Source organism: Equus przewalskii, chromosome 2 (assembly GCF_037783145.1).
Source record: "Equus przewalskii isolate Varuska chromosome 2, EquPr2, whole genome shotgun sequence".
NCBI classification, from domain to species: domain Eukaryota; kingdom Metazoa; phylum Chordata; class Mammalia; order Perissodactyla; family Equidae; genus Equus; species Equus przewalskii.
The window spans coordinates 109,757,551-109,775,085 of record NC_091832.1 but is presented as its reverse complement, the minus strand read 5'-3'; the positions used below and the strand labels follow the sequence as shown (position 1 = coordinate 109,775,085).

The 17,535-nt window shown below is 39.4% G+C and overlaps 1 protein-coding gene across 2 annotated transcripts; it reads right to left on the bottom strand.

Moving 5' to 3' along the window:
• Nucleotides 1-3,750: 3,750 nt before the first annotated feature.
• Nucleotides 3,751-9,943, bottom strand: TRAM1L1 (translocation associated membrane protein 1 like 1). Of its 2 annotated transcripts, none has more exons than XM_070609246.1 (3): nucleotides 7,445-9,943; nucleotides 7,137-7,259; nucleotides 3,751-4,788 (listed from the first exon to the last, which is right to left on the bottom strand). In XM_070609246.1, the coding sequence occupies exon 1, from the start codon at nucleotides 9,654-9,656 to the stop codon at nucleotides 8,544-8,546; it is 1,113 nt and encodes a 370-aa protein (XP_070465347.1). In that variant the 5' UTR covers nucleotides 9,657-9,943; the 3' UTR covers nucleotides 3,751-4,788; nucleotides 7,137-7,259; nucleotides 7,445-8,543. The 2 variants fall into 2 exon arrangements, with proteins under 2 accessions (XP_070465347.1, XP_070465346.1); XM_070609245.1 differs by having other exon boundaries at nucleotides 8,633-9,847.
• Between the last annotated feature and the right edge of the window lie 7,592 nt (nucleotides 9,944-17,535).

Genomic DNA, 17,535 nt, shown 5'->3' with positions numbered 1-17,535 from the left:
AGAGCTTTTTCCTCCTTATGTTTTAATGTTTGAATCTAGAACAATTAGTTTAAATTATTTGAGTCAATGTTGAAGCTGATTTTTTATTTAAAACATTCCATAACATATGCCAACTATCTTTCTTTTTAGAATAACTTAGAAGAAAACATTCTTAGACAACTAATGTCAATACTAAAAAACGACATGGCAATGTCATTCTCCAAGCCTGCCTGTAGGCAGTGGGAAGGCAAGTGTTTTTCTTCCTAACAACCTTGAAAACAGATGCGAATAAATAGCATTTCCCCAGGAAGCAAAATCAATCTCTGAGAACTTCGCAAGAGACATGTTGCCGGCCAGCAGAGCTGCACATTTCCAGTGCTGCTGAATGAGGTGGGGGTCATCCTGATAACACTGCCCCAGTGGAGAGCCAGCTGGCACCTCAATATAGATTTCCCTTCCAGAACCTATTCCTGTTTGACACCTTCATTTGACCCAGTCATGGCTGCTTCTCTCCAAGGTCTAAACCTGGGATGGAATATACATCTTTAATAATGTCACATTCCAAAAAGTGACTCCGATGAGCGGACTATTGACGGGCTTAGTTACTCGTGTAAGGACAATCATGCAGGAAGATAATAAGTGATAAAGTAAAGAGATATTCCCATCAGGGCACTGAGGATTGATTCAAACAGCTGTCACAGAATTTCATACAAGTATGGGGTGGATATCTGTGACCCCATTTCCAAATATTACAAATATTTTCATGAAGTCAACTATTTTCACACAATCATATGTTAAACTTAAGCCTGTCTATATTTTGGCAAATTAAACTTGTTTTTTGAATTTTTCAAAATGGTTTCCATGTGATATATGGTATTGGGTTGTGTTTACTGTCTTTAATGGGTGAGTTGTTTTCTCCAGGCTTCACCAACTACATCATTTTCCCAGGAATTCCATGAATGACTGAACTCCAACTGACTCCGAGTCTGCCCTCCCCTCTTTGGCAGCTCCTCGCGTGCTCTCCCACGCTGCTTCCAGCTGTCCTTTCCATTGCCATTCCGGCTGTGCCACAGGTCAGCACCGAACGCTCCCCTTGAGCAAGGGTTTGTGCCACTTCCTCCTCTGCCCTTTCACCCAGACCACTGAGTCCTCTACAGGCTGGGGAACTCTGGCTCCTACCACCCCGCCACTCCTGTCCACGCTGCTGCTGGGGATGCACACACAGCAGTGCCCAGCACGTCAACCTGATTCTTCTGCGCAACCAGTCAAGGCTCTGCTGAAGTCAGGATGTTACTTGGGCAGAGCCGCTCCCCTCTGCACTGCCGCTGGACCCTGGACAGAGGCCATGCACACTCCACCACTCTGTTCTGTTTCTGAGGTCCCTTGACTCTGCCCTTCCGGGCAGCTTCTGGATATTGCACCATGGCTGGCTCTCAAGCTGTAGATGCCACTTGACTACAACCTGACCCCGAGCATATCATTTATCATTGTCTCCCCACTGCTTACAACCAGCGCTGGAATATACTAAGCACCCAATAAATATTCCAGGAATGGGATTTTATTTTGGCAGCTGAGACTCACTTTTCTTCTTAAGGTGGACAAAGCACTCCCCAGCCTGTATTGGACGCTGCTTTAGAGAGACAACACAGGAGACGTTCAGGCCTGAAGAGTTTAGTAGAACCGTCCTTTCATTTCACAGAGCTTTGTTATCATGGGAGTTGGAGCAAATTCAAGTACCAGTCACTCTGTTTTACCTGGAGTGACGGGTCCACGTGACTCTGATGCACTGTTAGCAGTTACCTAAGAAACTTTCCCAAAGGTGCATGAAAGCCTTGTGGACTCTTTTCTTGTCATCTTTCAGACTCATTTTCTCCCTCCCTCCACCCAGTCACATATTTTTATCAGACATGCTGGGTAAAATTTGAACCTCAGCTATTCATAAAGTTTATGTCATTTTATTTGAGTATTCTGATATTTATGTATGAGACAGAGTGTGACTTATAAGCTATTTTCAGATGGGAGAAATCACATTCAAAATATTTCCCTTTTGTGAACACATAGTAATATCGAAAATTCAACCTCCAAAATGTAGTGAAATGTTAATGAATCTTAGAATCCTTTGGATGTTTTATTATGAATTAGCATTTTTGACATGGATAATTAAGTTGATTAAAATCATCAGTAGGCTTTTATCTTCTTGGTGTGGATTTTCAATAAAGCATATTTTTCTTCTCTTTCCTGTTTTTTTTTTTTTCTTAAATTGTCATTAGCTCTCTTTAGTCCTAGTCATGATAATTAGAATGGAAAGATAAAAACTTCAATTAAAAAAGAAGAGTTCAGATATCCTGTTTTCTCAGAATCGAATGAACACCTGGTGCTTTTGAAATCCATCGTATCATCTGAATTTGTTGGAAAGTAGGGATGGAGAGAAAAAAATTAGGTCCAAGAGGCAAAATAAAGCAAAAAAAACATATCTGTGCACTATAGGTAGAGATATGTACTTTCAAGTATCTTTTCTTTATCTGCTGAGGACATAAATGAATGCAGTATTTGCTGAAATTCAGCTTGCTGGCATTTTCATCATTGTGTATTTGATTTTTTTCCCCTATAAGTTATAGATTTGGTTACAGTTTTGACTCTGGTATACACAGGTTGGATATAACATTTTTAAATTTGCTTTAGGTATTTTAAAGATATAAGGAGCTATGCCAAAAAAAATTCTATCTTATAAATATACATTTTTTAATATAGGTTTTAATTATTAGTATAGATGGATATAAAATTTGAAGAGATTAGATTTCACCCAGTTTCAGCAGCCCTCCACAGTAGACTTCAACTCCAACTTGGAATGTGGTGACAGTACATAAAAATTCCAGCAGTAAGGGGCCAGCCCGGTGGTGCAGAGGTTAAGTTCGCACGTTCTGCTTCGACTGCTTGGGGTTAGCCGGTTTGGGTCCCGGCTGCGGACATGGCACCACTTGGCAAGCCATGCTGTGGTAGGCATCCCACATATAAAGTAGAGGAAGATGGGCATGGATATTAGGTCAGGGCCAGTCTCCCTCAGCAATAAGAGGAGGATTGGCAGGTGTTAGCTCAGGGCTAATCCCCGGCCCCCCAAAAAAATTGAAGCAGTAATTCTATGGTTAAAGGCATTGTACAGGGTCTGAGTTTATTTGGCATAAGCTAGTTTCTGATAGGAGTTTAAAGATATCTGGTGGTTGGTTCCTAGAATTTTTCTGAATAGATGGCCTAGCAGCACAAACAACCATGAAACCCATGGAATCCTAGAATTGTGTTAAAAGAAAAGAAAACTTTAAAATCTCAACGTGACATATATTTGCTGTTCTGAGAAACGGTTAGGTGCTGTATTATTAGAATTTAAGAGGACTCCTAAGCATCCAGAGTATCCTAGGACTTGAGAAATCTGAAATATATGCTAATAGAAGTGATGAGTTTTGCTTTAGTTGAATAAATTATATTTGCACACATTTTTGCAACCTTTTTTATGGCAACTTAGTCTTCTTTAGGGACAATCACCCTCTGTTGGGTTGACAAGTTCTGTAATTGACTGACAGAGATCTAGCATCCATCCAACCCCTACAGAATGATATTGAATTGTTTGCCAATAGGTTTGCCAAAGAGGGAGGCCGAGTGCCAATGCTGAGCTCAGTGTCTTCTCATCGAACAGATTTTACTTGTATTTTATGAGAGAAAAAAATTGCTTAAGTTAGAACAGCACACATAGGAAAAAAAGGACAAGGTCAACTAATATCATCTTTTCAAATACTTTATACTATTACTTCTGCTCAGATTTTAATGGTAGTCATTACAAATCTAATTAAACCTACTATAATGCAATAAGATAGAATAAAGACAATATATATACATCCTTGTATGTATCTGTTGTATGCAGATGTTCCAAAAGTTTTCTGAAAATATGCAAACTGGAGATTTATTTAATTTAAAAGTGCTCTTTTCAAATCAGGAAGTCCTACATGCCTTTCTTCAGTGGACTCGTGTAATTTGGCCTTGTTCTTGCAGTTGTCATCCTTCTCCCCTCTGTCATCTCCTCGCTTTTTCAGTATACAAATATACAAGTATTCTATAATCATCCTAAAAACAATTACAACACTAACAACAAAACCAACTCTTTTGACTCCACACCCTTCTTTGTTTATTGCATATGGGGATGCCTACTTCTTTTCCATTTCTCTGCTCCACTTCAAGAGACATTTGTTGAGAAGTATTTGTAATATCATGTCACCCCTCCTCATCTCCCATTCTCTCCTCAGTCCACTCCAATAGGGCTTTCATCCCCATAACCCCACTGAAACTGATCTCACCTACGTCTCCAGTGATCCACATGTTGCCAAGTCCAGATATCTTTAAATTTCTAATCTCAAGGAACTTGAACTCTCAATAGCATTGAAAGTAATTGATATTTTCATCCTCTTAATATACTTTTCTTTGGGGTTATGCAACACTGTTTACCCTTGTTTTCGCCTACCTCACCAGCCGTCACTCAGGTGTGGGTTCCACAATGAGTGGCCTTTTGTCCTTTCGGCCCTTCTCCTCCACATCAGACATCAGTGAGTCTCCTTTATTGGCTCTCATTCCACTGTCTTATTTCCATCTGTTGGGATGCTCCAAGGTCAAGCAGTAGAAATTCTTCTCTTCCTTGTTTATATCTTCTCCTTAGATGACCTTGTTCAGTGCCTTGATTAAAAAACTGTCTTTATGCTGATGACTCTCAAACTTATGTCTTCAGCTTTGACCACTCCTCTGAGCTCCAAGAGCAGGTTAGGATGTCTAAAAGGGATATCAGATATTACTGACCAATATAAATCTTGATTTCAACTCCTGCAAAAAAAATGTCCCTGCCTTGGTCTTTTGCATCTTTTCAAATAGGATTGTCCTCTTGTTCTTCACTATTACAGAAGTGCTGTTGAGGATGTGGAGCAACTGATTCAGATAGAAAGGATTCTACTAGTAGCTGCATATTTAGAAGATATTAACTTAACTCTTCACTCAGAAAAAGGACTCGAATTTCATAGAGTTTGGCAAATCACAAATGCCATTAGAATGACACACGACATGCAGCCATTTCTAAATAAAAGTCTAATGTTTAGAGCCAGGGTTTTCGTTTAAGTGCTTTAGGAACAAATTATTAAAGTTTACATATGTGTACTCCACCCCCAAATCATTAAGTTGCCAGTCAACACATTTTTATTGCATGCTTCCACTCTACTAAACATTGTGCTAGATGCTACGTTTACCTTAGTGATGTAAAGATACATGACCCCAGACTCAAACTGGAATAGAATGCAGGCAATAAACAAGCAATACATAGATAATTACTACTTAAAACTTGAAAAGGATGTAATAAAAGAGGAAGTCAATATTAGAAAAGATAGCAAAAGAAAACTCTAAGTTTTGTTTGCTTATTTGTTTTAACAATAAAAACTGAGTTCAACTAATTCTGAATAACTACCACCTGTGAGACACTATTATTTAATAAGGCAATGATGAAAACTACATATTACCTAAGAGCAAGGAAATTGTCTAGTACTCATAACTAAAATGGTTGTTGATGCTCTTTGATTTTCCAAAAACAAATGCTTAGTTCATTTAGTCTGAAATTTAATTTTGGATATAATAAGAGCTGAATTTTTTTCTTGATATAGTTTACCCAGACCAATGGTTTCAAATGTTTCAAGTATAAGGACCTATATTCAGAATCAATATATTTTCAAGGGTTTTCACATGATATCATTCATACCTGCTGTCATTTATGTAAAAAAAGAGCCCACAGTTACTATGAATTTAATAACTCTTTAAAATAAGTGTGCATTTATTCAGAATTCTATGTACTTTAAGTATAGTCACATATGTATTTGCAATGCATATTATTTGTTAACAATAACTCATACATTCAGGGAAAGGGTTCCTTAGAAAGAATCAGCTAGATGTAGAGGAGGAAGTATTGCTATACTTGAATTTTCTATTGCCTCCTACCCGGACATGAGGGAAAGCCCAGTGCCATTCTTTTGTATAGTACTTAACAATATACAGAGGAGAGAAGGAGAAGAGGCAGAGCACAGAGGACTCTTAGGTAATGAAATTATTTTGTATGACACTGTAATAGTGGATACATGTCATCACATATTTGTAAAAACTCATAGAATGTACACCACCAAGAGTGAACCCTACTGTAAACTACGGACTTTGGGTGATTATGAAAATTCTGTTTCCATGTAGTCCCTTGTGACAGAAACCAAATTGTCACATGGAGATACAGCATGAATTTTTCAGGATGTAATTTTAAAAAGGAAGAGACTTGGCAATTTGTATTCTGCTGAATTTCATTTGTAGCATGGCTTGCATAATTATTTGGCATATATTTGTTTTCTGGCAACATTTACTGAACTTTTACAAATAGTTGAGACATATGCAGCATCTTTACCCCTTTCTTTCTTCAATAACCTGGCTACTGCTTGTGAACCCATATTTTCCAAGAAAGGGGTTTTGCCTTTTTGCACAGGTGAAGCATATAACCGAACAATAATCACCCAGCACATGTCTTCATCAAATGAGTTCACTAAAGGTAACTCTCAGTTTTGGAAATTCTAGAGATCAGGTTTCCTCTCTTCCCCTCTACCATGCACGTGGTGTGCAGACATGAACCCTAGAACAGTTGTAGTCGTCTGCCCACAAGAAGAAAGTCAGTCTGAGTGGGGACAGAGCCAAGAAAATCCTGGGAAATCGATCTGGGCCCTAATCATGTTTAATGTCAAGTCGAATTTAATTCATGGCACTGTCAGTCATGTGAGGACAGAATTTGCTTGCAGTTATTTGCCAGTTTGAATCAGGCTTGCTCTTACTTGCAAATGAAGTATAGAACGGATAAGAAATTTGTTACCAGGAGTGGGGTTACAAAGAACATGCTAGAATTCTTTAAAAGTGAGGGAAGTTAGAAAGACCGCTCTCTCAGACAAGAAGATGAAAATCTTTGCACAATGGTTGGTTAAAATGGAGGCATTGTAACTTGGCCCTCGGAGCATGTGCTACCCAAACTACAGTATTAGGTAACTGAGAAAAAAAAATAGTAGGAGTAATTCTGTAGCCAAAAAAAAACCCAATCTCGCTTTATTACATACCTCTCAAAGCAGACAGAATAGAAAAGAAAGCTTTGCCAGGCATGGCTCTTCTGTCTTTGGTTTGCAACACAAGCACACTAAGTTTAATTCTGAGAGACCCCCTGATTGGAAAAGATGAATTACCTAAAACAAAGCAAATAGAAGGCAGTCAAAAGCAGAGTCACAAGAAATACTGCAGGAGAAAATAGAGGAATAGGAAATATATCCTAGCATATTTTTAAAGCATTTTCTCCTGAAAAAAATATAAACACTCACATTATGGAAATGAAAACAAAATGAAGGCTGAGAGGAGACAAATAAATACTCACCCACTACAGCTCATTGTTTCTATCGGCTTCCATAAAGATACAATTTACATATATGTATCCAAAATAGGAATACGTCCCATACAGATAAATGTTTCCCAATTAAAGATGGAAGCGCAGCTATAATTATAATATTGTTTTTCAAAAGTCTTTCAGTAGATTATTTATCCACTTGAATTTCAAATTGTTTAAGGTTAGTGCATTAAATCTTTTACACATGTAATTAGCTGACATTCTTTTTATAGATATAAATCAAGTAAGCATTATTTTTCCAATAATTGACAGATTAAACAATATTTTTCTAAGATGTTGTGGACAACAAACATAACAAATCTCATTAAGAATAATGGTTAAAAAAACTGATTTCCTTTTTACAGTAAATATTTAATTTTCTGGTTTCCAGTTTACAAGTGTTTCAAAAGAACATGAATGATTTTACCTCTTCAGCAATACTTTGATATTAATTCAAGATATTTTGATTCAGTATATGGCAATAAATCTCCACTTATGTTAGCCATTAGTATTTTCTTTTTTTAATGGAGATGTAACAGTAACAACCACTACCTATAAAACACATCATTATTTTGGTGGTTTTACAAATCTTTTCTCCAGTTGTAAAAAAAAATCTAAGAATGAGAGAACGCTACAAACTTAATGAATATGACTTCCACCTTAATATTTCTATTTTATCTTGAAAGGGAACACTACAAATATGACATTTCTAAAGAGACCATCTTGCTAATGTTATAAAAGATTGGCGGGAGCAAGAAATTGTATCACTGATACGTGGAATTTTGTAGTTATCTCTACAAATCATTAGGAAAATGTTGATAGGTAAAAAACAAACCAAAAAAAAAAAAAAAATGTTGTGGTGATCCCTAAAACATTTTGGCGACGAGTAGCTTAGTCTAAACCAAATATTTTTTCCCCATCATAATAATCACTCTCCTCTCAACTGTCTTTAAAAAAATACATTACACAGTTCATAGCAAAAATTAAAGACAGCACAAACTATTTTCAAGAACAGAAAAATCTCTAGAGCAGAAAGATATAGTAAAGAGCAGACTTCTTTGGGGACATTAGTCAATTAGCTTGTCATTCATTATGAAGATTTCTCTTTCCTCTTATGCGGAGAGTCTACTCTACTTGACGTTGCCACCCCATTTTCTGTTCCTTTTCTGGAAGACCTGCCTTTAGTCCGTTTCTTCTTCACACTTGGGGCCTGAAGAGTAGCATCTTCTTCCATCCACCTCTGAAGCTGGACATTAAATAAATTCCATGTTATATAGGCTTGGATAGTGCAACTGGACGACAGAACGGCAATTTTGGCTGCCAACACATTCACGTTTCCGGTGACGGCATCGGGATTCCGATTCTGCCCTCCAGCCAGGTGAAAGCCCACAGCGAGCACGGAGACAATTAAAGTCACAAGTCGACCCAAAATAAACACAATTGCCCACAGAGAAATGTCTTTCTGGTACTTTTCATCACTAAAATAAAACAGGTCGCAAATGTGGGAAAGTAATTCAACAAAGTAATGCATCATCAGGAGAACAAGTCCCAGATGATTCAAGTACAGGAGATAGGCTCCGGCGATGTGAAAGAGGTGAAGCCCAATGTAGACAAGCTGACGGGGGATGTCTTGTTTTTTCGTTCTCTGGAAGTAGAGTTCAGGAAAGGCATGAAACCAGTAAGCCAACTGTGAGATATAGAAAAACTTCATCTGAAACGTCATCACGTTATGGTAATGCGCCTCCCATAAGAGAGTGGGGTCCGACAGGCAGTTTTCAGAGATCAGAATGAACGTGCCCCAAATACAAGAGACAAGGTAGAATGCACTCAACTGACCAGATTCGTTAAATCTGCTTTGTTTCGCTTTGGGGAACTGCATTCGCCTGTTAATTTTGTCCAACACATACTCCTGAAGGGTGGCGTGAATGATGATTGCCACGAGCATGTAGAAGAAAACCGTGGCCAGATCTTTGATGCCATAATGATAAAGGACCTTTAAGTCCGTGGCTGGTTCTTCTGCCGCGGGGAAGGTAACGCTGTGCTGCAGAGTAATAAACACGATAGATGCTTCTGCTGCTCCCTCGAACATGAGCCCCAGCACGAAGAACATCCCCACGCAGGCGACGAGGTCTGCATGATTCTGCAGGATGAATTCGTGGCTCAGGACTGGGGGGTTCCTGGGGCTCTTCTTACGGAACGCCATGATGGCGCTTCCCGGATACTCACCGACGAGCGGCAGCTGCCTCCCCCGGGCTGCTCCTCACAGCGCCGCCGCCGCCGCCGCCCCGGGGGCTTCGCTCCCCATCCCGGAGCCAGGCCCGGGTCGCCGCGGCCGCCCGCCCGGAGCAAATCAATCAAAGCGGAGGGCCGAGCCGCACGGAGCATGCGCGCAGCGGCCCCGCCGAGGCAGGGAAGGAAATCGAGCGCCGCGCCCCTGCCCGCGCCAGGCCCGGGGGTGCGAGCGTGGATCTCCCCGTTGATCGTCGCCTCTTGAAACCCACGGCCACCGTCAACATGCTCCTTCGTGATTTTTCAATGGCATCTTCATTAATAATCACAACAAGGCAGGATGAAACTCTGGTCGTTCTTCATCAGAATGATAACTATAAAAGCAGCAGCAGCAGCATAATAATGATAGAAGGAAACTCAACAGTGCTTAGGATTTACCAGGTCCTGTTCTAAGCACTTTTATATATGTAACCTTTCTAGGAAACCCAATGAACTAAATAATGTTACAGTCTCCTTTTTTTTTTTTTTTTTTTTTTTTTTTTGCTGAAGAGAAACTGAGGCACAGAGGGATTAACTGATGTACCCCAAATCACACAGCTGGTAATTTAGAGCCAAGATTTGAGTCCAGTCTGGATCCAGACCATGAGCTCTTCACTACTGCGCTCTATTACCTCTTATGGTAAATCAATCACACCCGGAAATATTTTACTAGAGTGACAGCACAGCATACTAAAACATAGGTCCCCTATTAGCAATACTAATAGTTGTGGCAATGATACTGTCTAATCAGTAATCGTATTTATTGTATTTTACGAGATTGGGTGGTGGTTGGAAAGGAAAACTATCAGTTCACGGAAAGGTCTTCTGTCTACAAAGCCCACAACTGAACTTCCTCACTCTAGCAGATAAGAAACTCATGTTTCAGTACTAATGTTTTTTGTATATAATTTTGCTAAAATTCACATATCCAAAAATAGCTTCTTTTGTAAATGCTGGTATCTTCCTCAATTCAAATTTCATATCAGTCTTCAAATTTCTCTTTGAATTCAGAGCAATTCTCTTGTATCTTCTGTGTCTTACGAGATCCTGATCATTCCTGATAGAGCTAAGGTTTGAAGTTTGGAATGTACGTTTCAGAAAAAAAGGGGTGCATGATTTAGAGAATGAAGCACACATTAAATTTAGAATGCCCAATGCCTTTTATCATTGTTTCTCTGTATGCTGTGCACTGACAAAAGATGAAGTCCAACTTGGGTAATTGCTTCTAAGATGTTGAACAAAATACTCTCATCAAGAGACAGTATGCTTGCATTTCCTAGGACAGCCAAACAAGTGTACCCAGAATTTGTTATGGAAAATATTCCTCCAGCCAGCCTGGTGGCGCAGTGGTTAAGTTCGCACGTTCCGCTTCTCGGCAGCCCGGGGTTCACCGGTTTGGATCCCAGGTGTGGACATGGCACCACTTGGCAAAAGCCATGCCGTGGCAGACGTCCCATGTATAAAGTAGAGGAAGATGGGCATGGATGTTAGCTCGGGGCCAGTCTTCCTCAGGAAAAAGAGGAGGATTGGCAGTAGTTATCTCAGAGCTAATCTTCCTCAAAAAAAAAAAAAAAAAATGGAAAGTATTCCTGAGTTATGGAAAGTACTGACACAGTTTTCCATGGTAAGAATTCTCTATTTCTTGAAGGATTCCTCATTGGATAGTCCACTTTTTTTAAGGATCTGCTGCCCTTTGTTTTCTTTGGTTTTCCTAGCTGTTACTCAGTCCTTGGCTCTGACAGCTCAATTTTGGTTGCTGTCTAAGGTTAACTAAATCAGTGAGGGATCATAAATAGAGGTACAAAAATTAGGGCATCAAGAAGCAGAAAAAAATCAAATTTGTTGAAAGCAGCCAGGAGGAAACATCAAAGAGCAGAGCAGTGCCTTGTGGGAATTGTCAAGAGTTTATTCAGGGAAGTACATATTTACTGTTTTGAAACTAGCCATAATTTTAAACATAGAATCCATCAGCCTTCTTACAGGTATAAGAAGGTATCCCTTCTATACAGGTACAGCCAGTATGACTGTGATCATTTTGTGACACTAACTAAATATGAAAATACTTGTGTGATTCCCGAGCTGAGGTTTCTGTTTGTATTTCTGTTTGACACTATTTTTGACAGCCCTCCCAACTCTGCCTATGCAAATACGATAGATTTTGCCTCAAAAAAGGTACACATCAAAGTGAACAGCATAGATATTTATGCATAGATGTGAAGTGTTATTTTATTCCTAGATGGAAGAAAGACCGTTATGAGTTAGTTTAAAATTGTCTCTTAAAAAAAAACAACAAAAAACTTTTTCCCCCTCTCACTCTTTACTTGTTTGTCAAATAGAGAAACTTCTTCAGCCCTAGCATCTCTCCTTTCTTGAGCTTGTGATATCTGGTAGTCTAAAATTTTAATCTAAATTTTACATTAAATATAAACCAAGTATTTGAATTTTAGATTTATATTTCACATTAACATCATCATAAAAATTAAAAAATGTCAAATTTCTGAAATTACTGGAATCTCCAAGGGTATGGTAGTAATAAATGTTGTTTACTTTTAGTAGTTTCACTGGCACTATTTGATGAAGAATAAAATATATAAAGCAATATTTTCAAAAATGCTGACACCACTATGATTATTGTATCATTTAATACACGGTGAGGGGGCATATTCCTCCTTTATGCACAGCCCTATGCCTATTGTACAGATAATTATCAAAGTCAAATGGAGACTTCTGCTTCCAGACATGAAGGAGCAATGCAATTGAACTTCCACTCCTACTGTAAACAACTGGAAAACAAGACAAATTATATGAAATAACTTTTTTCAGATATTGGAGAACAGAAGACTGTGCTCCCTGAAAGAAAGGAGACGAGAGGAGAGCCCCACAGTTGCCCCAAATTTCTGCCTGGAAGCATTTTCCAGCCCACTGTGTAGGAAGGGGAAAGCCAAGAAAAGCCTGGAGGTCTTTCTGAGTTGAGCAGAGACAGGGGTTAGGAGAAGCTGAGGCCACGGAAATTTGCTGGGCAGAGTAATTTTGCAGAGAAACTCAGGTGATGAGAGCGCTCCAGAAGTTTGCCCCAACATTCCCCGGAGTCTGATGCTAATATTAAGTTCTGCATGCGTAAGGTGAAAATACAGAAGGCCAAGCAAAGAATAAGGAGGAAATGTAAATTCAAACTTTCCAAGAATTCAGACAGGGCTAGGAGACTTCCAAGTATGGAACAGTCAGAAAGTGAATTCCTCTTGGAACACTTGTGAGTCACTATAGTCAGTAGGGATCCAAGAAAAGTCAGAGTCTGAATTGTCCGGCTAAGCTTGCCCTAGGGAAGAAGCGAATTCATTCTTGCCCAGACCGAGTTTTCGAGAAGCCTTCAAAGGATCAAGGTGCTTTGCAAGAAACTTTACTGCCGGCCAGAAAAATGCAGACCTCACCAAAGTGAAATTCATATTGTCTAGCATCTGGTAAAATTCATGAAACAAAGGCTAGGATCAGCTGGGACTGCAGATCAGTCCTAAGTCGGGCTGATGCCCACATGTGGCCTCTCCTTGTGGTGTTGGTATTGCCATAGAGCAGTGGCGATAGGCTCTAAAACTGAGTTTTCTAGTGAAAAAGGCAGAAACTTCACGGCCCTTTATGACCTAGCATTGGAAGTTACATCATACCATTTTCATTGTCAAAGAAAGCACAAGCCTTTTGAACTTTGAGCGGTGGCAGGGCTTGAGGGTAGGGTGGGGAACACAGACATCGCCTCTTAATAAGAGGTGTACCCAAGTATTTGTGGCTATATTTTTACATAGACACATTCTTTTCCTTGACAACAAATTTTGTTTCCTCCCACATGAAATATCCACTCTTCTCTCCCAATGCAAACAAAAATCTCACGCCAATATAGCAACAGGCTAGAGTTTATTACCCAGGAACTTGAAATCTACATGAGAGCCAGGAACAGAGGGCTCCTTCCGTCCTTTCCCTTGTTACACTTACTCTTGATCTGAAGACTTGAGAAGGAAAGAAACAAGGTTTCTGGTTCCCACACACTCAGGTATAGGAAAAATGCAATATACACTTTCACTCAAGAAATGGGCAAATGGGATGCACACAGCAGTCAATGGTTAGAAATTATGAGGTCTACCCAGGAAGAGGCCCTAGCTCTTTGATTTGAACTCAGTCTTCCTCCCTGGCAAATGGAGGAGGATTTTTTTTTTGTCCTTCAAAAACATGGATTAACTACTACAAGTGGATTTGTGTTTGTGGATTTGTATATTTTAAAAGATAAAAAACCTCAGACGCCACATATTGTTATGTGTTAATCTTTGTCTTGGTGACATAATAGTTGATTACACCATTAATTATGGAGTATTAAGTATACTATAGGTTTTCAAGGAATTAACATTCCATCAACAACTTTACAGTGGAACCAAGAGAGGAATGGAAGGATCAGTGTCTGAGTATCCTATACAGAGAATTGGCACACATTGGGCAAAGTGTGGGTGCTTTTTTTTTTGTTTTGCAGAGGAAGATTAGCCCTAAGCTAACATTTGTTGCCAATCTTTTTTTTTGCCTGAGGAAGATTAGCCCTGAGCTAATATCTGTGCCAATCCTCCTCTATTTTATATATGGGTCACTGCTACATGGTGTGGTATAGGACCACTCCTGGGATCCTGGGCTACTGAAGTGGAGCATGTCAAACTTAAGCGCTGGGCCACATGGCCAGCCCCACAAAGTGTCCATTAAAATGCTATATTGATTTTGGCATAAGAAACGTTTTATTAAAAAAATCAATAGAAACCCCCAGTATAATTTAGGTAGTATATCTTAAGTCAGTACTAATAATTAGCTCTTTCCATTAGCTATGGAATGTAACATTTTAATGTCTGTATTTTATAACTTAGCATTATTGTTTATATGAATAGCTTAGCTAAAAATTCTATTAAATGACTTTGTCCCTTTTTAAAACATAATTTCCCAAGAAAGATAAACTGACATTGATTCTGACTTTGTTAAAATAGTAAAGTATGTACATTAAGAACTTTATAATACAGACATGGCCTCATCTTTCAATATTTTTCTATTTCAATTATATACCTTTACAATACCAAACCTTTGAATAATTTAAATTTGGATAATGCAGGTAATTGGATTGAACATTCAAATGCTAGAAATCAATAGCATTTGAAGAAGCTAAATATGTTAGAAAAGAACTACTTCAAAAGATCAGACCCAACTCACTCGAAATAAATTTCTATAATTAGTAGTCATAACTGACTGAGCTCACCAATACATAGCTCCATTAAACAAAACACAATACAATTTAGCTTTTACATGAGATTACAAAGTCTCTTGAGATTTGACTGATTCAAACAGGCTTGAGTAATTCAATTTAAGAAACATCTATTACAGTGTCCCTTGGTATCCACAGGGGTTGGTTCCAGAGCCCCCAGTGATACCAAAATCTGCTCATGCTCAAGTCTCTTAGTAGGCTCTCTGTATCTGCAAATTCAACGAACCACGGATGGTAAACATAATGTTACCTGATCCGAGATTGGTTGAAACCGTGGATGCGGAACCCACAGATAGGGAGGGCTGACTATATTTATCATTTTTATAACTGATAAGATATGTTAAAACATAAGCTTAAAAAAAAAAACATGGTATGCAATATGGTTGAATATTTAATGAATAAAGAAAAACTCAACATGCCATTTCCAAATTCCAGAATGCCTATTTTCTGATGTATTTATTAATAACTTAGCAAGTAAAAGTAATATGAAACTTTTTCTAAGAATAAACTCCTGGAATAGTTAATAGAGACAGTCTCTCACTAAAATATAAGAATTGGTAAAAACTAAAATCATCGTTCTGTAGTTTCTTTTGTCAAGTGCCACCTTTATTAAGCAAAATATACCTTGAGCCCACCCTCAGGGAGCTTACACGACTCTCCAGGACATACACATTATATACATAGTTTTCAGATAGCTGGTGAAAACTGCTAGGAAGCAAAGGTGAGTAAGAGGCTGAAGTGTGCACGGAGGCGCTGGTTTAGATGGGGTGGGAGGAGGCAGGGAATGCTTATCTGACCAGGGGATATTTCTATCAAATTAGGGAAAACCACACAAATATCTGGAGGAGAACATCCTAGAACACAGCACGTGCAAATGCTATGAGGCAAGAAGAAGAATGTTCTGTGAACAGCAGAGGGCAGGGTGACAAGAGTGGAGTAAGTGAGAGGGAGGATGGAAGGAAATGAGGTCCTTGGAGGGCATGGCAGGTAAGGCCTGGGGCCAGGGCAAGGACTCTGAAGTTTGGTCTAAGATTGATAGGAGGACCCTTTGAGCATTGTTTTAAATGGGTCACTTTGGCTTCTGCCTGAAAGGGGCAGAAGTTATGGAAGTTATTTATGGAAGGGGCAAAAGTACACAAATGTGGGGCTGGTCCTGTGGCATAGTGGTTAAGTTCAGTGTGTTCTGCTTTGACGCCTGGGTTTGTGGATTTGAATCACTAGCATGGACTTACACTACCCATCAGTCATGCTGTGGCAGTGACCCACATAAAATAGAGGAGGATTGGCACAGATGTTAGCTCAGGGACAATCTTCCTTAGCAAAAAAAAAAAAAAAGTACACAAATGTTACTGTAATTTGCAAACATTACAATTGAACTACTGTATTTCATAAATTTTTTTTCCTTTTTTTTTAGTGGTTAAATTTGGATGCCTTCTGTGATGTGAACTGATGAGGAATATCCCTGTGATCCTAGTATTCTTCCAAAATTTAGTTACCCCTTTCGACGGTATAATGTCTATGACATGGACTATAATAGGGAGCCCATCTTCTATGATTTTCTGCATATGGAAGACAATGATGCACTTTAAACACAAGTCCTCAGAGGCCCATGGAGGAGAGGGAGTGCCCGGAGTGACAGAGTAAGTAGGCAGCACAGTGAGAACCCGACTGGGCAGGGTAATTCCTGCTGCAGCGTCTCGTGGCTACAGTACCAGCCAGCCGGCCACTGACTCCATGAAAGGGATTCATATGGTAAAGGACAAGTCACAGGGTGTCAGCGGTTGGGGCCATTTGGGGTTAAGAGGCTCCAGGGTTACTGGGGAGGGGAAGGCACTCTTGTCTGCTGGATCACCTGCAGCCCAAGCAGCATTGAATTGCAGGCAGAGATAGAGCTCCTCTGTGTGGTATGAACATGGAGACAAAGCGGGAGGAAGAGCAGAGTGAGGAGGAGGCTGATTCCCCTGGGCCTCTGGTACCCAAATGGCTGGCACCCAGCTCAGGGAGAACTTGTACATCCTGATTGCTGCTGCTGCCCTGGCTCCTCCATAGTCACTCTCCGCCCCAGGGGCAGTCCCAGTTCTGGGCACATGAAGCACCTGGATCACCCTGGCAGCTCCTTCGACGTCCCATGCGCCCCTACTTGCCCCACGGAGTGTGGCTTTCTTAGTACTCATTTACTTACAAAATCTGAGAATAAGTTTATGATTTCTATGGATTATATTAATCTGGTTTGCCTTGATCCATATCATATTTACATGAATCATATATGTTTCAAGTACTTTTTAGGTAATAAATAATGTATATTTGAGCATTTTTTTCAGTTAATGAAAGCCTTAAGTATTTTAAGTGCTAAAATGCCTTAACTTTTAGAATTCATAGAATAAATTCTAAAGAAGCAAATAATCATGGGACCAAACTGCAACTCAACAGTGACAAAGACAGAAAGTCACTGATGAGGAGGAATAATTGGAAATGACAGATGCAAAACACCAGGGTAATAATCAAACATAGAAATTGTGTGAGCATTGCAATTGCC

Bases quoted from the DNA above. Each gene is read 5' to 3' on its own strand.
- TRAM1L1 (XM_070609245.1), bottom strand. From the start codon at position 9,656: ATGGCGTTCCGTAAGAAGAGCCCCAGGAACCCCCCAGTCCTGAGCCAC. The intron at 7,260-8,632 runs GCAGGTCTTCCA...GCTTTGTTTTAG, and splicing joins GAAGAAGAAACGGACTAAAG to GTAATTCATCTTTTCCAATC. The intron at 4,789-7,136 runs GTATGTAATAAA...TATCCCTTTTAG, and splicing joins TATTCTGTCTGCTTTGAGAG to ACATCCTAACCTGCTCTTGG.